The sequence below is a fragment of the Perca flavescens genome, chromosome 7 (assembly GCF_004354835.1).
Source record: "Perca flavescens isolate YP-PL-M2 chromosome 7, PFLA_1.0, whole genome shotgun sequence".
NCBI lineage: Eukaryota > Metazoa > Chordata > Actinopteri > Perciformes > Percidae > Perca > Perca flavescens.
The window spans coordinates 8,243,646-8,264,795 of NC_041337.1; the positions used below are offsets into that span (position 1 = coordinate 8,243,646).

Sequence of the window (21,150 nt, forward strand, 5' to 3'; positions counted from 1 at the left end):
TTTCATCTGACATTCGAAGGTATAGGATTTAGTATTTCAAGATTATAAAATGACAAATCACCTGCAATTTATAGTTTATTTGTCAGTATTCACACAAAAAAGTTTCAATAAATAACACAAACAACTTCACATTACAGGAATTTTATTTAGGACAGAGCCAGACTTAATGACTTTAACTCTGAACATAACAAAGCTGGTAATGAATAGACAAACTGTTCTGTGCTTATGTTTAACTGGTGCTTTTATGTTCCTTTTAATATTCCTCTCCTTCCTCCTCTCCCTCACCCTCAATAGAGTCGACTCCAACCTCCTCGTAATCCTTCTCCAGAGCTGCCATGTCCTCTCTGGCCTCAGAGAACTCTCCCTCCTCCATCCCCTCACCCACATACCAGTGAACAAAGGCACGCTTTGCGTACATCAGATCAAACTTGTGGTCAAGCCGAGCCCAGGCCTCTGCAATAGCAGTGGTGTTGCTCAGCATGCACACAGCCCTCTGGACCTTGGCCAGGTCTCCACCAGGAACTACAGTGGGCGGCTGGTAGTTGATGCCCACCTTGAAACCAGTGGGGCACCAGTCCACAAACTGGATGGAGCGCTTGGTTTTAATGGTGGCGATGGCAGCGTTTACATCTTTGGGCACCACGTCGCCACGGAACAACAGGCAGCAAGCCATGTATTTGCCGTGGCGAGGGTCACATTTCACCATCTGATTGGCTGGCTCGAAGCAGGCGTTGGTGATTTCTGACACCGAGAGCTGCTCATGGTAAGCCTTCTCAGCAGAGATGACAGGGGCATAGGTGGCCAGAGGGAAGTGGATACGGGGATACGGCACCAAGTTGGTCTGGAACTCTGTCAGATCGACATTGAGGGCACCGTCGAAACGGAGGGAGGCAGTGATGGAGGACACTATCTGGCTGATCAACCTGTTGAGGTTGGTGTAAGTGGGACGCTCGATATCGAGGTTCCTACGGCAGATATCGTAGATGGCCTCGTTGTCCACCATGAAGGCACAGTCAGAGTGCTCCAGGGTGGTGTGGGTGGTCAGGATGGCATTGTAGGGCTCCACCACGGCGGTGGACACCTGGGGAGCTGGGTAGATGGAGAACTCCAGCTTGGACTTCTTGCCGTAGTCGACAGACAGGCGCTCCATCAGCAGGGAGGTGAAACCAGAGCCGGTGCCACCTCCGAAGCTGTGGAAAACCAGGAAGCCCTGAAGGCCGGTGCACTGGTCAGCCTGAGGACAGAGAGGGAGAGGCAGTGGTCACATGATAGTGTTCTCCCTAGGTTTGTGGAAGTCTTAGATGCACGTATTTGGCGGTGGGTTTAAGGGTCCTCCCTCAAGAAAATGTTAGGTTTTAAAATAAAAATGCAATTTCACATCATTTTGGACCATTATTATTACCATATCTGCGTCTAAAACGTTGGAAAAGCAAGAGCAGATAATAATTAAATACATAAATAATAAAACTGGGGGAGCAACTTAGGGCTCTGCAATTAATCGAATCAAGTAAACTCTTATATTGTCTTATGCTCTGAAGGGGAATTCAAAAAGATCAACAGGAAAAGTATTAAGGGAAATTTCACAGTTCAAGTTGTTTTCATTGTTGATTTGTTTATTTGTTTCACTGTTGTGATTTTAATTTTGACCAAAATAATTGTGATTATGATTTTTTTTCCATAATCAAGCAGCCTTAGACCAACTACAATCATTAGATCTGAGAAAAGTCACTTAGTTTTGATGATCACTTAGGTGGTCACCAAAATGGCTTGGGTGCTGCACCTTAGCGTTTATAATGGCAGGGAAAACCCCCGTGATATACTCATGTCATTTAATTGTAATATTTGAAATCAAAATTAGGAATAAATCCCTCCTGATATTAGTTACCCACCAGTTTGCGGATCCGGTCCAGCACCAGGTCGATGATCTCTTTGCCGATGGTGTAGTGTCCGCGGGCGTAGTTGTTGGCAGCATCCTCCTTGCCGGTGATCAGCTGCTCAGGGTGGAAGAGCTGGCGGTAGGTCCCAGTGCGCACCTCATCTAAAGACACACATCCAATCAGAAATTAATTGAGGGTTTGACTCAATTAAATGAAGACCCCCAACTATGATATCTATTAGGGCTGCACGATATGAGGAAAATATGCGATAATTTGATGAATATTTCAATAAAGATATTACTTGCGCATACTAAAATGCACTCAGTTCTGCATCCTGCTGCTTTCAGTATTTGGCTAAAATACAACAAATTGCTTGTTGAATTTAAAACAAATGAAAGGAAATCATTTCCAAAATTCTTTTATTGAACAAACTGCATTGAATTGAACATAAAAGGCAGCACTAAAAAGCAAATGACAGTTACATTTTAAACTGTAGTTTTCTGCTTTTATTTTCTTTCAACTAACAACAAAAAGCCTTTCGCAATGTGTTTATTAGTTGATATTGCCATGACGATGAAAAAAAGAAAACGATATATTGTGCACTGGGGCGGGGCTAGAAGAGGGACACGGGGTGGCACTGGCTCCCCCTGATATACAATTGTCCCTCCCTGGCGCCGCCCCTCCCCCCAATCCATCGGGCTAGAGTGTTGTCAATCGGCCAATCGTGATTTCCATTGGATCAGAGTACTAGTCACTTGGCTGCCTGTTCTGCCAATTTTCCCAGCCCTTGTCACATGACCAATTAATGTTTCCATGACGACTATCCAAATTCTGATACCATGGAACCAGCACTGGAATTCTTTTTTTTTTTTTTAAGTGGCAGACTGAGCCTATAGAAAATATGTACTGTATTTGGATATATAATTGTTTAAAATGAAAATAAGTGAAACTAATAATGAATGTGATGTTTTATTTAGCAGAAACGTTACTTTACATTTTATCCTATCCAATATTTCTAAATTTCTAAGCAGATTTTCTATGCTGTATTCTGATAAAACGCCCACCAGGACCCCCCAATTAAAAAATCCTGCAATCGCCCTTGATTGTGCATACCTAATATCTATATGTAATGAGAATTTACCGATGACAGTGGGCTCCAGATCCACAAAAACAGCCCTGGGGACATGCTTTCCAGCTCCGGTCTCACTGAAGAAGGTGTTGAAGGAATCGTCTCCTCCTCCGATGGCTTTGTCACTGGGCATCTGCCCGTCGGGCTGGATCCCATGTTCCAGGCAGTAAAGCTCCCAGCAGGCGTTGCCAATCTGGACTCCGGCCTGACCGACATGGATGGAGATACACTCACGCTGGGGTGGGGGAGAAGATTTGGATTAAATAATGTTAAATCATTGCAGTGCTGACAAAGGAAACCACAACCCCTGCTGGTAATTAAAATGGAGGATTTTTGAGAGGGCACCTTTAAATGGATGCTACAGATCAGCACAAAATAGGCCAACTTTGAATAATTATTCTCTCCTTGCTTATCAATGATATCATGTCTGACTGAGGTTCAGGCTATCATTCATTTTACACGAATCCATCCATTTTCTGCTGCGACAAAAGACGGTCTACTGCGCATAGGATTAGCTGCTGTAGGGAGAGGATTATCTAGGTCAGACACGATGCAGAGCTGTCTCTTTAAAAAGCCACATTCTCACTAACGTGCCATTCTTAATTTCTATTTATTTTTTATTTCATTCTAGTATATATTAAATAGAGATAGGTTACACACAAAGACAGTGAAAGACATGTATCATTTCACATACAATTGTCTTCAGAACAAAGAGCACTGGCTGGATGTAACCTAAATGTAGGCCTAGCCTATAATAAAAGCTGTTATATAAAATGGCCAGAAAACCGGGGTACAAGCGTTGATGTGCAACAAAGTGGTCAAGCAGATCTAAGATGATTTAGACGAGTAATGTTGGGAAAGGATTAAGGCGTGTGTCGTACAGGAATGCATAACCACACGATTTTTATTGTCTGACAGCACGAATATTGCAAATGAAACGATTTCTATGGGCTGCAGAATATGGCGAGACAACAAAGGGCAAAGTCGGAGAAATCTCACAGACGACCTATTTTCCTCCCCATCCCTTTCAATAGGCTATAGGGCAGGCCTACAGCCTACTACCATCGATAAACAATAAATATGGGAATAACATGTTAGAAATGGCATTCAAAACCGCACTTACCATGATGGCTTGTCGCTATTATGCAATGTAATGAGACAAGTCTGGGGAGCGTTTGCGTCTGAGGTGTGCGGGGTCTGCAGCGGATCTGCTGATGCTGATGTACCGCAGTAGCTCTGCCTCTTGAGGAGGACAGGTGAAGTGCGCACATTCACAAACCCTCCTCCGTTTGCCGCAACTTTCGCAAATGTGCGTTTCCTAGGATGGCGAAGGCTTGACCCGCCCTACTTTGTCTCTGATTAGCTAGTACTCGCTGTCTTCGTTGGGTGGATTTGGTTAGGTTTAGGCATGAGGAGTGGGATTGGTTAGGGTTGGGTGAGAATAGAAGGGTAGGCCAATCAGAGGCAGAGTAGGGCGGAACATGCCTTCGCCATCCAAAAAAATTATAATTTGTCTCACGCAATTAGACAAAGAGGTTAGATTTAGAGAATATTCGCATATTATATCTATGCTCCCCCCTGGTAGCTGAAACGGGTAATTGCATTGTTTCAAAAATGAGTGGAATAATTACTTCTGACATAACCAGATATTTTATAAATACTTTAAAAACACAAAAAAACTAAATGGGGATAGGTAATACATCTGATTTCATATACTGCTTCAGTAAAAATAATATTTTTTCAGGGCTATGCCTCTCACCTGAGACCATTGTCGACGCATATGCAGGACGCAAAAAACAATAATTTGTTGCACTAGTCGGGACATCTTACCGTGCCAACGTTACAATAAAAGTTGCCTAAATGCCATGTATATACATTTTCTGTCAGCTTACTAATTGATTCCACGTTTTGTGTAGATTTGGACTTTGATACGTTTTATTCCACTTTGTTTAAACGGCGAAGTTCACCTCGTTCACCTGTTTGGAGCTGACTGGTGAATGTGACGCGCGTATAGGCCTCGCTGGATACACCGGGACTCTGTTTGTGAATCTACTGATCGCTGTGGATGACTTGTTTTCATGTCATTGGATTACGGCAAAATACTGATCTTTTTTCTTAACGTGTCTTAACGTTTTACGGTGCGATTCCGCTTGGTTTCTGCGTTTGGAGAGGCATCTCAACAGACTGGAGGTCCAACACTGATTGTTCACTGTTAACCTACATGTTAGTTGAATTTAAGTGTCGGGGCATTCTGCCACCGTCTGTCTATTGTGCTCCAACACAGCCGTGCCCACGGGCGTCAGTTTGGTTTGAAATGTGCTGGGGACAGAGACGCATTCGGAGGTATACATTTCCAGAAGTGCTGGGTACAATGACGCATACGTTTTTTTCTCTTTCGCGCAGGTCAGGTTTAATGTATGTATACAATGACCAATGATTACCAAATTTCTCTCTAATATTGCTCCTCATAACCACGGAAAACTGTCAAAAAATAGAACCCAAAGTCCAATTATTATGGACGTTATCTGACATTTAGCATTTCTGCTTCACATTTTCAGCAGGGCAGCGGAGCAGCTGTTGGTTGACTCCCAACGGTTCTCATGGGCTTTATAAGTCCTAACATGAAAAAGCTTAACGTGGTTTAATATACCTAAACAACGATCAATCATCACCACATTTCTGGTTAGATTTTTTGACAGTTTTCAGTGGTTATGAGGAGCAATATGAGAGAAATTTGGTAATCATTGTTTAGGTACAAGCTTTTTCCTCGCTTTTTCCTCGCCATAGCCTGTCAAGTTCTTTTGACAGGCATAAGTGTTCATTTCAAGATATGGCCATGATAAATTTGGTGATCTTTGTTGAGCTTTTTCACGTTGAGCAGAACAGGCAGCGTTGTGAACAGAGAAGCGTGCAGCCTGCGCAGCAGCAGAGCGGCTGTGTCTGTGCCTGCCCTGTGGGGACAGAGATTGTTGTGGATTTTTTGCATCTGTCGCTCAAGAATTATATGCGTTATGGACTTCTTTTTTTAACTAAATTGAGCTCGAGGTTTTAATTTGTTACAATGTAAATTCAAATCTGCTTAAAAAAATGTTTATTTAGCATGTTTGTTTTGTCCATATGTGATCGTGCTGTGTTCCCCAGGTCTCAGTTGCTACAATTAGTTTTTTTTTTTTTTTTTTTTGCCCCCCTGGCTCGAATGTCAAACTCCGCCTATGTCTATGCTTGTAACCCTAGACTGTAAAAAATAAACCGTAGCGTAGCTTGTAACTTCTGGGCCGGACACACACGTTGCTTACTGTTAAAAATATTCCTCCACAAATTTGTAATAGGCCTACACATGCACAAAATAATACTACAGCTACAAACGTTTTACACACGTGCAAGTTATGTGCACAACACTTTTAAACATGCACAACATTGTACGGCTGTAAAACTATTTTACACAAGTGAAAATTATCGTTTGACAAGCTTAAAAATATGGGGTTCCGTTTGTGCCAAAATTAAGTCGACATGCTAACTGCCTATCTATGTGTCATCGTCCATATCTAGATGTGTCTGGTTATGGTGCTTTTCCATTACATGGTACCTGCTCGACCCGCCTCGACTCTGCCCGCCTTTTTTGGTTTAAAACGAAAAAAAGTACCTGGTACCTGCTAACAGGTAGGCTACTTTTTTTAGTAGGCTACCACCTCAGTCGAGGTTCCAAGCGAGCTGAGGCTATATCAAAAGGTGACAGGAAAGCAACAGAGGGTGGTGTCCTGAACAAACCTGCCGTTTTTAAGTAGTTTAGCCAGCTGTGGTTTTTTTTGCTGCCTCCAGCTTCTTTTGAACCAAATGTGTCTTCTGGCTGTGGAAACAACACACCTTCGACGTTCTGTGTGTGTGTCGCGTTAGGTCACGGCAGTTTACTGCGGCGCCGCTATGACGACCAGCCACGCTGAGGCGGTACTAAAATCTGCAATAGAAACGGATGCACACTGCTTTGAGCCGAGTAGAGTCTAGGCGAGTCGAGCAGGTACCATGTAATGGAAAAACGCCATTACTGTCTATCAGAGCTGTATAGTAACGAAGTAGAACTACTTCACTACTCTACTTAAGTACTAAAAGGCTGTATCTGTACTTTACTGGAGTATTATTTTTTTCTCCTACTTCCACTTTTACTTGAGTACATATTTTCGATGAGTTTAATACATTTTGTATGTGCTGCATCGTTACTCGTTACTGTTGTGAATTCCTCACGCTACGGAGACAGTTACAGTGTGTGTGTACGTTAGTTACGCTAATTACGTAAGAAATCCCAGAGATTGCGTCATGTTTCTTTTCATTACAGTTGCCTGTTCAGAAGTCAGAGACAATGTAAGTTTGTACTCTTTCTATTTAGCTATTGTTGCAGCAGATTAAGCTCTTCCTGAGTTGTTTGAGTCTGCAGTGAGTACTGAATGTTAACCGTTTGACCCTGTAATGTGAAGCTGCTAGTTTATCTGTGTGTTGCTAGCTTGCTAACTTTCCTGTTCATCACACATGTTACTAGCTTGTGTGTGATATGTTTTGGGGGGCTTTAATTATTACTGTGCTGGAGAGGATGTTCATTTTACTTTCACAGTGTGATAATTGTACATTTTATTTCAGTATTTGTTAATATTTGCTATTTTTAATATAATATATTTGATATTTGTTAATTCCTTTGGCTACAGCCTTGGCTAAACATTTGACATAATTTAAACAATACGATATTTAAACTTTTGACTGCTTTCTTTAATAACTAAATAACACAGTACTTGTACTTTTACTTTCAATACTTGAGTAGTACATTTTAAAATAAACTACTTGCAATACTTACAAGTTAAGTACAAAAAATGTTGAATACTTTAATACTTCCACTTAAGTGTGGTGCTTAAAGAGCACTTCTACTTCTACTCAAGTCACTTTTTTGATAGAGCACTTGTACTTTTACTCAAGTATGGGTCTCTAGTACTTTACACACCTTTGCTGTCTATGTCTATGTCTGTCTGTCTATGTCGATTGCTTACATGACTCAACTTTTGTCTGTATCAACTTAATTTGCACACTTCCATTGTCACTCACTTCCATTGTCGCTTATGTATTTTTGATGTGGCTTTTGTATTTGTGTTGTAGCTTTTGCATTTGTGTTGTAACTTTTGTATTTGTGTTGTAGGCCTAGCTTTTGTATTTGTGTTGAACCGTGGCAACTGTGCATGGTCAGTTAGTGTCCACCAAAAGTTCTTTTTTTGCCACTGTCAAGCTCAGATTATTATTCTAAGTGTCTGACAACGTTATGGAAAAGATCCCTACAGAGATAGATCTATTTGTTAAAGAGTAAGATCCTAAACAGTACTTGTAGTCTGGTGGGTTTGGTGATGGTGATTTTTGGGCTGTTTCATGTTACACTGTAATAAAAAGGTCTATCTCTATAATGTTGTACGACAATTAGAATATTAATTTAAAACTGTCAGCGGCAAAAACAGCACTTTTTGGACGTAAATTGAAGGTGCGCAATTGTAATAATTTACATTGAAAATGTGTAGATGTGACGTGAGCAAACTGCCTGAAAGTTGTAAGGCTTCTGGTAGCTGGGACAAGAGAAATATTAATCATTCCGAATCTTGCATAGACGGAGAGCCTAGGTAATATGTAAGGAGATAACATAGGCACAGGCTAATTATTGCTAACTAAAATGCTGGTTAACATTAATTATATAGCAGCTAGTTGAAATAAGGTAGCGTTTGTTTAATTATACCCTTGAAATGGCTGTTGGATTACATGTATGAATACAAATTATTCCACACAAAAAATATCAGTAAGTGACGTATGACAATGACATATGTTAAAATGGCTGCTGGTGGCGACAGCTGGTAGTGGCTGCTGGTGACTGCTGTGTCCATTGTTGAATCGGTTTTCGCCCTATTTCGCTTCATCTGCTTTTTAGTGTCCAGGACACAGATGAAGAGGATGTCTCCACAGTATGCGTTGTCGAGAGGAACTGCCCTACAGATCTTGCTGGACCTCCTGTATCGTTGTCGTGGCCATCACAGGTTCCGCCCCAAATGGTTAGGATGCTTGTTCTTAATATTTGTTTACACATTTGTTGTTCTTTCTCGTTCACACTTGTTTTTTGTTCCACACTCCGTTAACTGTTATATTTCTACTTATGCCAGGTATCCTTTATTAATATTGTTGTCCTTCCTTTCAGCTCTGATGCACTTTGCAATCCTTAACCTCAGCCTGATATATATGGAGGATTTTTTTGGTTTATTAATCACAATTAATCATACTATTCCTCCCTGTTCCTTCACTTTGTTCTTGTTTTTCAATTAAGATACACAGCAAACCTGTTCATACATTTGTTGTTCTTTTTCCACACATGACTAACTTTGTTTTATTTATGGCTCTATTTTGTTGCTCTTATTCATACTTGCTCCCACTTGTTTTTCGTTCCACAAACCTTGCCTGATAGATGTGGAGAGGATTGTTTTTATTAAACACTCAGCATCTCAAACACTAACCCCCAAAACTCCTGGCTCCAGCTTTAAATGCTGCATCCTCCTTTGCAGCGTGCGGATGTTAGGCAGTGGAATCTGCATTTGCTGGAGGGTTTTATAACCAGTGGTGCCAGTGGTAAATCTTATTTGTATTGCTTTTTTTTTAATTGTAGCATTTTCCCCACCGTATTCCTCTCTTCTTTTCCTGTACTTGTTCATTCACTCAATGTTGTTCATTCACTCAATGTTGTATAATAGCAACAGCGCCCGAGATCCGCCCACAAAGCTACTTGCATTTCACGTTTGATACTTGCGTTTTAGATCGTTAAAATAGGGCCCTATGTGTTTGTGTTGTGGCTTTTGGATTTGTGTTGAACCGTCTAGGCCACCGTAGGGAAACACTTAAAGTAGCAGCTGGAGTGAACTGTGTCATCACAACTTACGCCGCTTCATGTCACGCTCAGAACTCACAGCAAGTATGTTTTCATTTTGGAGAACCCTTACTATACCTCGCACTGCTAGTGGGACTGCAGCGGACTTCTTCTTTCTACCTCGTCAAACGTCGGTTCTCTACCCCAACCGAAAGTGCTCGGGGAAAAGGTACAATGTGCCACCGAGCGCCGAGTTTGTTGCCAGAGTGTCGGGGATCCCCACCATGGCCAAGTTACCTTTCCAGGAGACAGCGGACGGGCTAGACGCGGCGTTTATCGGGGTCCCAATTGATACCGGGACCTCCAACCGACCCGGAGCAAGGTGCGGGTATTCTCTGCAGCTACCTGTTGCTGCTGGCCATGTATAGTGCCTGCAACAAGAAAGGTCACTATTACAATGTTTTTATTATTTACAAGTTTAATTATATACAAGCACATAATACATTATCAGTAGTGAAAGTAGTGGTGGTATATTGTACTTTTAAGTACATTAAAAGCAGCATTACAAGTAGCCTACATTACAAGGATAAGTCCTGCGTTCAATTTGCATTGTGCAGATTGGTAACATTTAGAGTGTTATATTTATCATATACTATTCTCAAGGTAAAGATAACAACTTCCAAATATTGCTGGTGTAGTTTATACCAGTGCTTCATATTGTATTAACGTCATCATGCGTTGCATGTTAAAGCTTAACCTGAAAAGTAACAATGTAGTATTGCTGTCATATGAATGTAAAGTAGGAAAAAGTACAATATTTCCCTGTCATATGTAGTGCTGTAGAAGTGTCATGAAATGGACCGTAGCCAGACGTAGTATACATTAGGGACTCAGCCCAAACCTGGGGGGGGTGGGGTGTCCGGGGGAATGCTCCCACAGGGAGATTGTTCAACCCATAGATATAAAACATATCTATATCTATGTTGTTGTTGTTTTTTTTATTAAGTTTTGCCATATGCGTTATTCAAATAATTACAAAAAACCCACAAACCTTACATAACCCAAATGAGTGTAAGAGACATGTAACATACAGTATACAAAGACTATTTGACATGCATAAACAGAGCTTGTGAACACAAAGAACAGGGCTTCCGAGGTGTGTGTGTGTGTGTGTGTGTGTGTGTGTGTGTGTGTGTGTGTGTGTGTGTGTGTGTGTGTGTGTGTGTGTGTGTGTGTGTGTGTGTGTGTGTGTGTGTGTGTGTGTGTGTGTGTGTGTGTGTGTGTGTGTGTGTGGTAAGTCGTATAACTTATGTTGTCAGTTCATTTAAGCCTGGGCTTGCTAATTTAAGTTAAGTTAACTGGTGTTTTTTGTTATTTGTATTCTTCACCTGCTAGCTAAATTGCACGTGGCTGTTGATTCGATATTATAGCGATTGCTGAACGCCCTTGCTCACGTTTGTATTTTAGGTGCATTATTTACATGCTGAAGTAGTTGCACTGCATTAAGATAATGTCATTAATAGTGGGTTTATTGTTATTTGCTACAGAATGCTTAGCCTATATGTCAAGATCAAAGTTGTCCTGTATTGTAACTCAAAAAATACAGTTCAATCACAACTGAAAGTGTGTGTGTGTGTGTGTGTGTGTGTGTGTGTGTGTGTGTGTGTGTGTGTGTGTGTGTGTGTGTGTGTGTGTGTGTGTGTGTGTGTGTGAGAATAGAGATGAATAAATATATTGGTTTGTGTTGCAGCGAAGTGTCAGTTCCGTTTCGGGGGTGGTTCGGACCTTCCCCCACTGCTAAAAAAAAAATCCTAAAGATGATTTTTTTTAAATTAATTTTTTTTCCTCTTTTTAGTCAACTTTAGCATGGGTTCCTATACTCATGAGCAGCTATGTATGTATGTATTTATGTTCAAAAGTTTGGACACACCTTCTCATTCAATGCGTTTCCTTTTTATTTTCATGACTATTTACATTGTAGATTCTCACTGAAGTCATCAGAACTATGAATGAACACACAGTGAATTATGTACTTAACAAAAAAGTGTGAAATAACTGAAAACATGTCTTATATTTTATATTCTTCAAAGTAGTCACCCTTAGCTTTTTTTATTAATAAGGGGAAAAACTTCCACTAATTAACCCTGACAGTGCACACCTGTGAAGTGAAAACCATTTCAGGTGACTACCTCATCAGAGTTATCAAAAAAGCAAAGGGTGACTACTTTGAAGAATCTAAAATATAAGACATGTTTTCAGTTATTTCACACTTTTTTGTTAAGTACATAATTCCATATGTGTTCATTCATAGTTTTGATGCCTTCAGTGAGAATCTACAATGTAAATAGGCATGAAAATAAAGAAACGCATTGAATGAGGTGTGTCCAAACTTTTGACCTGTACTATATATATATATATATATATATATATATATATATATATATATATATATATATATATATATATATATAAGCCTGATAATCCGTACATCATTTGGGGAAAAAACATGATCCTGTAGAACCTATATTCTGTTTTGTATCCAACTGTCTTAATCATTCTGAAACCAGAACACAATTAATGAGGATGAATTTTCCCTCCTCCTTCCTAAAAAGAGGCAAAACTTGTTTCTATTTACATAGTTACATGACAGGTAAGGTAGGAATTTGGCATAAACGAGCATTACAAATCTTGAAACTCATTTTTGTTTTACTATGAGTAGTACAGTTCACATAATGAATGTTTAGCTGACAAACCGGCTACATTTGAATCCAAATCTCATAATAATCTGGGCTGCTCTAATTGCAAATTAAAGATCCCCAGCAATGCTAAGTAAATGTGGTCTTCAATACTGCGATTTGAATATTAGGGCAACAGAAGAACATTTACCTAAAAGGATTTTGGGCTTTTGAGTCAACATTCGGGGCTGGAGCCCCAGAAGCCACCCCACTGCCCCGCCCCTGTACTTGAGTAAACGTACATTGTTAATACTGTAATAACAGTCCCAAACGTTCCAGTCTGCTCTACAGCACTGACATTAAACTGGTATTTTCTTCCCTTCATCGCTGCAGGTTTGGCCCCCGGCAGATCCGAGTGGAATCTGCCATGTTGAGATCTTACAACAGTGGCACCAGGGCAGCGCCTTACGAGTCCCTCATGGTGGCTGATATTGGGGACGTCAATGTGAATGTGTATGACCTGAAGGACACCTGCAAACGCATCAGGGAGGCCTACAGAAAGATCCTGGCTACCGGCTGTATTCCTCTGACTATGGGTGAGAGTGACTACAGGATCACAAAGAAACGTGTTTAAGTAATTTTTTTTCACCTCACACAGACAGTCAAGATAGTAGTCCATATCAAGGACGTTCCACTTCCTGGATTGTTCAGGTACCGCCGGAAATTACGCCGGATGTCCTTCATTTTAGGCCGGATGTCAGTTACCTTCCTCTTTCTTTGTGTTGGTGTTCTAAACTCCGGTGGGTTTCTGAGGACTATGGTTAACTGCTCCTCAGATCTCTGCAGGGTAAATCCAGACAGCTAGCTAGACTATCTGTCCAATCTGAGTTTTCTGTTGCACGACTAAAACAACCTTTTTGAACGTTCACGTTCCACCAAAACATGTTCCTTCTCAAGGCTACTTTGCAGAGACACCGTGGCTCCCTTAGCGCCACCCATGACGACTTTGATTGGTGTAAAGAGATGCCAATAAACCAGAGCATGTTTTTCTCCCATCCCGCAATAATGTGTGGACTAGCCAGAACTTCCCCCGCAGCGCTGTGGAGGAAGGTCTGGCAATACAAGACTATGAAGGTAGCTGTGCAGCCTGAAAACCAAAACAACAAGGCTAAAGTACAGCTTCTTCTCAGAGGCTGTGAGGCTTATCAACCCACATACTTAAGTCTGTCCTCTGCACTTTTTTGCTTACTGATGCACTATTCTTTTATTTAATTTATTTATTTATTTTGTATTAAGTTTTGCCATAGGTGTTATACAAATAATTACAAAAACCCACAAACCTTGCATAACCCAAATGAGTGTAAAAGACCTGTAACCTACAGTATACAAAGACTATTTCTATTTGACATACAGTTATTTCCTCTTCTTCCCAGAGGCTGTGAGGCGCATCAACTCACAGATTTCTGGATTTCCACTGAATGCAGAACGTCTGCGGACCGGCTCCGCTGCGTGCTCCGCCGTCCGTCAGTACCCACTAGGTCCGGATTTGTTGCGGCACGGCTGAGGCCATGACTGACCGCTGTAGTCACAAATTCACGTAGAATAGAACCACAAAACAAACACCAGTTAGTTTCCATCCGGAAGAGTAGAGGGGAAACAAATCTGTGCTGTGTTTTCAAGGTGTAGTCCAGGGAAATATGATCCGCCGTGAGCACGGTGTATTTTATTTTGAAAATTATTTGAAAATGAACCGGATGTTTATTTTGTTTCTGTGCTCGACTTCCTGTCCCACACTATCTGCCGTGTGCTGAATAGCTGCGGAGCTCCCCAGAAGCTCTGTGTATCTGCTCTGGAGGGCTGTGGACCGCCGGAGCTGTGCCGGAGTCAGAACGCAGCCGCTCTGCAGTCAGTGGAAATACACACATTGACTTTAATGGAAACCTAATGACTCCGCCGCCGTTACACAGCCGGTGGAAGTCTGTCCTCTGCACTTTTTTGCTTACTGATGCACTATTCTTTTAACTGTTGCTCGGTTTTTAACTGTGTTCTGTTTAGTATAGGTTTTAGATTGTGTATATATTATTTTATTCTAGCCAAGACTCGTGTTATTTATTGTGTACTCTGCTGAGTCTGTGTAGCAAATTTCATTCCTTCATGTTTTTAACATGCTTGAATGACAATAATCTGTCTATATGTCTGTCTATCTGTAAATATGTCATAGTTTTTTTTGTTAATATGTTAGTACCATTATTAGCCATTTAAATATCCTAATAAACTGTTGTTCATGTTTGTTGTTGGTGTCTGCAGGTGGTGATCACACAATTGCATATCCAATCCTGCAAGCTGTTGCTGAGAAGTAAGTTCATTGCCAGGGTTGCCACACGCTATATATGATCAGTTCACATTGCCTGGACAAGTTTAGACATGACTTTTTCCTTGATTCCACAGTGGACAAAAATGTAAAGAGATTAGGGTTCTTTTCATTATCAATTAATCCTTTAATTCTTTTTTTAAGATTAATTGATTCATCATTTATTCTACAAGAAGTAAAAAAGACATAAGTTCTGAGAGCTCAAGGTGAGATCTACAGATGTCTTGTTTTGTATGACCAACAGTCCAAAACCCAAAGTACATTAAATTGAGTGAATTTGAGTGATAATTTGCTCCAAATGATTGCTTACTGTATTTTATTTAATTCTACAGTCGTGTACAATGATAGTATTGTACTGTAATGTATTTCTGATCATTTGTTGTCATGAATCTGGCGTAAACTTTTCTTAGAAACCTTCTTAAGAACATATTTAAGAGAAAACTTAGGAAGATATTGGTGAATGAGGCCTATTGTTTGTAGTTGTATGCCCACATCAACCTGAACTCTTAACTTTATCTACCTCTTAACCATTTAACCATTTAAGACTTTGAGTTCTTGAAAAGCGCTATATAAATTCAATTTATTATTATTATTATTATTTTCACATCCTGTTGTCTTTGCCTCACTCAGCCTGTTGTGTAATAATTTGTCAGGCATGGCCCAGTGGGGCTGATCCACGTGGATGCTCATGCTGACACAAGTGATGTGGTCTTGGGGGAGAAGATTGGACATGGGACTCCATTCAGACGTTGTGTGGAGGAAGGGCTACTGGACTGCAAGAGAGTGGTTCAGATCGGGCTGCGCGGTTCAGGCTACTCTCCAGATTCCTATGAATGGAGCCGGGCGCAGGTACCCGCTACAATACTGCAGCTCTGCTAGATAGAACATACAGTAGGGCAATGCCAGACCAGTGCCAACATTCTGGTTTTACTGCATTGTATACAGTGGGGGAAATAAGTATTTGACCCCTTGCTGATTTTGCAGGTTTGCCCACTTATAAAGAATGCAAAAATCTACAATTTTAATCATATGTACATTCTAACAGTGAAAGACAGAATCCCAAAGAAAAATCCAGAAAATCACATCATATGAATTTATTAAAATTGATAACCATCTGATGAGGAAAAACAAGTATTTGACCCCCTGGACAAACAACATGTTAATATTTTGTAGAAAAGCCATTATTGGCCAGCACAGATGTCAAACGGTTTTTATAGTTGGTGACAAAGTTTGTGCACATTTCGGCAGGGATGTTGGCCCACTCCTCCCTGCAGACAGCCTCCAAATCATTCAGGTTCCGAGGTTGTCGCCTGGCAACTCAATTTTAAGCTCCTCCAAAGATTTTCAATCAGATTCAGGTCTGGAGACTGGCTAGGCCACTCCAGAACCTTGATGTGCTTCTTCTTCAGCCACTCTTTTGTTGCTTTGGTGGTGTGCTTAGGGTCGTTGTCGTGCTGAAACACCCATCCTCGACCCATCTTCAGCTCTCTCACTGAGGGAAGGAGATGTCAGTCCAGAATTCCACGATACATGGCCCCGTCCATCCTCCCCTCAATACGATGGAGTTGTCCCGTCCCCTTGGCTGAAAAACATCCCCAAAGCATGATGTTGCCACCACCATGCTTGACGGTGGGGATGGTGTTCTTTGGGTTGTACTCGGTGTTCTTTGCCCTCCAAACACGACGAGTTGAGTTGAGGCCAAAAAGTTCTATTTTGGTCTCATCTGACCACATCACCTTCTTCCAGGCCTCTTCTGAGTCGTCCAGGTGGTGAATGGCGAACTTCATGCGGGCCTGTACATGTTTCTTCTTGAGCAGGGGGACCTTGCGTGCGCTGCAGGATTTCAATCCATGACGGCGTGTGTTTACCAACCGTTTCTTTTGTAACTGTGGTCCCAGCTGCCTTCAGTTGATTCATCAGTTCCCCCCTTGTGGTTTTGGGATGATTCCTCACCGTTCGCATGATCAGGGACACCCCACGAGGCAAGATCTTGTGTGGAGGCCCAGACCGAGGGAGGTTGGCGGTGGTGTGGTGCTTCTTCCATTTCCTGATAACTGCACTGACAGTTGATCTTTTCTCTCCAAGTTGCTTTCCGATTCTCTTGTAGCCCATCCCAGCCTTGTGCAGATCAACAATCTTGTCCCTGATGTCCGTAGAAAAGCTCTTTGGTCTTGCCCATGGTAGTGATGTTGGATGCTGGTTGTTTGGGTGTTCACAGGTGTCTTTTATACAGGTAACGAGGTGAGGCAGGTATATTTGATGTAGATAATTGGTTCGGATTGGGACTGTGTCTTAAAGAAAGACTAACTGGCTTGTAGGAGCCAGAATACTTGCTGTTTGTCCAGGGGGTCAAATACTTGTTTTTCCTCATCAGATGGTTATCAATTTTAATAAATTCATATGATGTGATTTTCTGGAATTTTCTTTGGGATTCTGTCTTTCACTGTTAGAATGTACATATGATTAAAATTGTAGATTTTTGCATTCTTTGTAAGTGGGCAAACCTGCAAAATCCGCAAGGGGTCAAATACTTATTTCCCCCACTGTAAGTCAGTGGTTCCCAAAGTGGGGTCCCGGGACCCCCAGGGGTCCTTGAGGGGGTTCTTTGGGGGTGCCCAGGAAAACTGACCCAGTGTGCCACCAGGCTTGCAATATACTGGGGGAAACCCTGTTGTTCCCTTTAAGTAAAAATAGAATGTGTATATTGTGCAGGGTTTCCGTGTGGTACAAGCGGAAGAGTTTTGGTTCAAATCTCTTGCACCTGTGATGGCTGAGGTCAGAGGTCAGATGGGCGGCGGTCCAGTATACCTCAGCTTCGACATCGATGCTCTTGACCCGGGTTTTGCCCCGGGAACAGGCACACCAGAGATAGCAGGGCTTACTCCCATACAGGTAAACATGGTTCCTGTAAACTGTCTTCTATGACTTTAATCTTAAAGTGCTCATATTATGCTCATTTTCAGGTTCATAATTGTATTTAGAGGTTATATCAGAATAGGTTTACATGGTTTTATTTTCAAAAAACACCATATTTTTGTTGTACTGCACTTCTTTTCACCCTGTGTGTTGAGCTCTCTGTTTTAGCTACAGAGTGAGACATCACACTTCTGTTCCATCTTTGTTGGGAGTTACACATTCGCAGTCGCTAGGTAAGGACTACTAGCCAGTCAGAAGCAGAGTATGAGGGCGTGCTACGCTAGCAGCTAGGTGAGCATTATAACGTGTGTTACAAAGTGACCACGTTTGTCTCTGAAGTAAAGGCTGGACTACTATAGAGCTGTTTGGAGCAGTTTGTGGACAGTGTTTTCTGTTGGAGGTGGTAATTACCAGACTTAAGTCCCTTTGGGGAGACTTTGGGCTTTTTTACTTTGTAAACCTATAACGTGCACAAAAAAGATATATAACACTATAAAGGAAAGGGGAAAAGCCAAAAAGCATAATATGAGCACTTTAAACAATCTTATCCTATTACGAGTACACATGTAAGTCCAGTAGTTCCACACAAGTACTGTAACTCCAAGTACTTTTAGGAGGTTCTTTTTCAAAACAAGTGCCTTTTCTGTGGTTGTTTATCTTCTCGGCTGTATGACTACTAATATATTTTGGTTATTCTGGTTGGGTTTAGGGAGTTGAGATTATTCGGGGCTGTCGTGGTCTAAACCTTGTTGGATGTGATCTGGTGGAGGTGTCTCCACCCTACGACACCACAGGTACTTGCTACATTTTATTTCTCTTCAAATTGATATAGGGCTGCAACTGAGGAATATTTTCATTGTTGATTAATCTGTCGATTAGCTTCTTGATTAATCGATTAGTTGTTTGGTCTATAAAATGTCCGTTTCCCAAAGCCCAAGATGACGTCATCAGATGTCTTGTGTTGTCCACAACTCAAAGATATTCACTTTACTGTCACAGAGGAGAGAAGAAACTAGAAAATATTCACATTTAACAAGCTGGAATCAGAGAATTTTTACTCAATCTTTACTCAAATCGATTATAAAAATTGGTGATTAATTTGATAGTTGACAACTAATCCATTAATCTTTGCAGCTCTACATTTGTATATTTTATATTCATACAATTATTATTTATTCTTTTTTTTTTCTCAACAGGAAACACTGCACTGACTGGTGCCAACCTTCTTTTTGAAATGTTGTGCGTGCTCCCAAAAATGAAATACTACTGATCATTACAGACTACACACACAACAGAACAGGTAGTTTGTTCATAATAATCAATTGAGCAGCCTGCCCTGCTGAATAAACCGGTAAGGAAGGCAAATTACCCAACATATACATTTAAAAGTTTGAATCGATAAACATTGCATTTCATTGCAACCATCAAGATGATGAATGCACTATTGAAGACCCTTTGAAACTCGACTGTAGCAGACATCATGTACACTAGCTTGTAAAAAGCGTTTTGATAAATCAAAGTCCAAAATATTCTCATCTTTCAAGCTGCATACTTGGTTGTACTGTACTTGTGGTTTTTATCTGTGAAATGCGCTCTATAAATAAACTTTACTTACTTACTTACTACTTACTTACAGTGTTGGGAAGGATACTTTCAAAACGTATTTCGTTACAGAATACATGCCCACAAATGTAATTTGTAACGTATTCCGTTACGTTACTCAATCTGAGTAACGTATTCTGAATACTTGGATTACTTCAGGATTACTTCCACATTGAATTGCGTTTATAAGTGTAGGAATGCGGCCATCCCATCCAGTTTACTAAACAGGCCTATAATGGTGTGTTCTTTTTATTCCAACTAGCTGAATGTGTACCTGAACAAGCAGACAGATTATTGTATTGGTAGTCCCGAACTGCATACTACAAAAATCTAACCGCGGTCTAAGCTACCACGAGCTAATTTTAGCTAACGTTAGCATGTCAAACGGGGCTAGTCAGTCTTTAAACGGCTCTGGAGCTAGTAAATCAGCACCTAGGAGAATGTAAAGTCGCAGGTCAATGTTAAAATAGCAAGGTGACCAGTAAAACTACAGCAGACGACTACTCTTGGCAAATTAAAAAAATAACTTACTTTAAGATGCTTCTTCAGGTTGGAAGTGGAGTAATAGTGAGTTCTTTTTGTCTTGTAATCGCAACTAGTAGCTCGAGTGTGACGTCACATCCATGTCGGAAAACGAATAACCGTGGGTTGTTGCGTTCTTTTTGACACACAATACTACGAGTCGGAGAAAAGATGGATTTTTGTAACATTTTTAGTAACATTTAGGATTCTATTCATTGACATATTACACAAATATATTTCACAGTTTGATACATGAAAATTACGTTTTGATTAACGTTAATGTTAGGCTACTGTTCTGCTCAAGACTCGGCTTAAAGCCATTGTTGTCATATAGCAACCGAGCGTCTCCAGCCAATTTCAGCTGCACAAGCTACAAAATAACTAATTAGGCGGTATTTAACTCCTAATAAGACTGCAGCGACATGCCTATAGGTAGCAGTATACAGTGCTATGTGTACGACTTCTTCATTTGGTTACAACAAAGACAAAAGTTCTTAAAATTGTAGAAAACCACAATGTTGACTACGTGTGATGCACGACGTAGCCATCTTTGAAAGTGAACTCGGGGTCCTCTGAGTTCAGACGACTTGACGAGTCGTATATATGACCTCGGTGGCGTTCTTTTTGCAACTTCCGGTTCGTAACTCCGGAAACCAACTCGTAAATCAACTTTTTCTTATTGCTAAACAACAGTTTTGATGCCTTCCAGTCAGGTTTTCGACCACACCACAGCACCGAGACGGCTCTTGTTAAAGTCTTTAATGACATCCACTTAAACACAGATAGTGGCAAAATTTCAGTCTTAGTATTACTTCATCTCAGTGCTGCATTTGATACGGTAGACCATGACATATTGCTTGACCGATTGGAAAACTGGGTTGGTCTTTCTGGCTCAGTACTAAAGTGGTTTGAATCTTATTTAAAGAATAGGGACTACTTTGTGTCTATAGGTAATTATATATCTGAGCATACAAATATGACGTGCGGAGTTCCCCAAGGCTCAGTTCTGGGGCTTCTTCTGTTCAACATCTACATGCTCAGATTATGGAAAACAACAAAATAAGTTACCATAGTTATGCGGATGACACACAAATTTACATAACCTTATCGCCAGGGAACTATAGCCCAATACAACAATTAAATATGTGCATTCAACAGATTAATGATTGGATGTGCCAGAACTTTCT

The 21,150-nt window shown here is 40.9% G+C and overlaps 2 protein-coding genes across 3 annotated transcripts; one reads left to right on the plus strand and one right to left on the minus strand.

Moving 5' to 3' along the window:
* Nucleotides 1-202: 202 nt before the first annotated feature.
* Nucleotides 203-4,284, minus strand: LOC114558463 (tubulin alpha chain). Its single transcript, XM_028582490.1, has 4 exons — nucleotides 4,130-4,284; nucleotides 3,019-3,241; nucleotides 1,890-2,038; nucleotides 203-1,234 (listed from the first exon to the last, which is right to left on the minus strand). The coding sequence occupies exons 1-4, from the start codon at nucleotides 4,130-4,132 to the stop codon at nucleotides 254-256; spliced, it is 1,356 nt and encodes a 451-aa protein (XP_028438291.1). The 5' UTR covers nucleotides 4,133-4,284; the 3' UTR covers nucleotides 203-253.
* A 4,588-nt stretch (nucleotides 4,285-8,872) lies between these two features.
* agmat (agmatinase (putative)) lies at nucleotides 8,873-19,469 on the plus strand. 2 transcript variants are annotated; one of them, XM_028583483.1, is made up of 7 exons: nucleotides 8,873-9,074; nucleotides 12,946-13,148; nucleotides 14,860-14,908; nucleotides 15,577-15,772; nucleotides 17,636-17,815; nucleotides 18,549-18,633; nucleotides 19,036-19,469. In XM_028583483.1, exons 1-7 carry the CDS (start codon nucleotides 8,968-8,970, stop codon nucleotides 19,107-19,109), a joined length of 894 nt encoding a protein of 297 aa, XP_028439284.1. In that variant the 5' UTR covers nucleotides 8,873-8,967; the 3' UTR covers nucleotides 19,110-19,469. The 2 variants fall into 2 exon arrangements, with proteins under 2 accessions (XP_028439284.1, XP_028439283.1); XM_028583482.1 differs by lacking the exon at nucleotides 8,873-9,074 and adding an exon at nucleotides 9,886-10,259.
* Nucleotides 19,470-21,150: the final 1,681 nt, after the last annotated feature.

Excerpts from the sequence above, each read along its gene's own strand:
- LOC114558463 (XM_028582490.1), bottom strand. Across the intron at positions 2,039-3,018 it reads TCTGGAGCCCACTGTCATCG|ATGAGGTGCGCACTGGGACC; the intron begins GTAAATTCTCAT and ends GTGTGTCTTTAG. Across the intron at positions 1,235-1,889 it reads TGGACCGGATCCGCAAACTG|GCTGACCAGTGCACCGGCCT; the intron begins GTGGGTAACTAA and ends CTCTGTCCTCAG.
- agmat (XM_028583482.1), top strand. The coding sequence starts at position 9,958 with ATGTCACGCTCAGAACTCACAGCAAGTATGTTTTCATTTTGGAGAACC. Across the intron at positions 14,909-15,576 it reads CTGCAAGCTGTTGCTGAGAA|GCATGGCCCAGTGGGGCTGA; the intron begins GTAAGTTCATTG and ends ATAATTTGTCAG. Across the intron at positions 17,816-18,548 it reads CAGGGCTTACTCCCATACAG|GGAGTTGAGATTATTCGGGG; the intron begins GTAAACATGGTT and ends GGTTGGGTTTAG.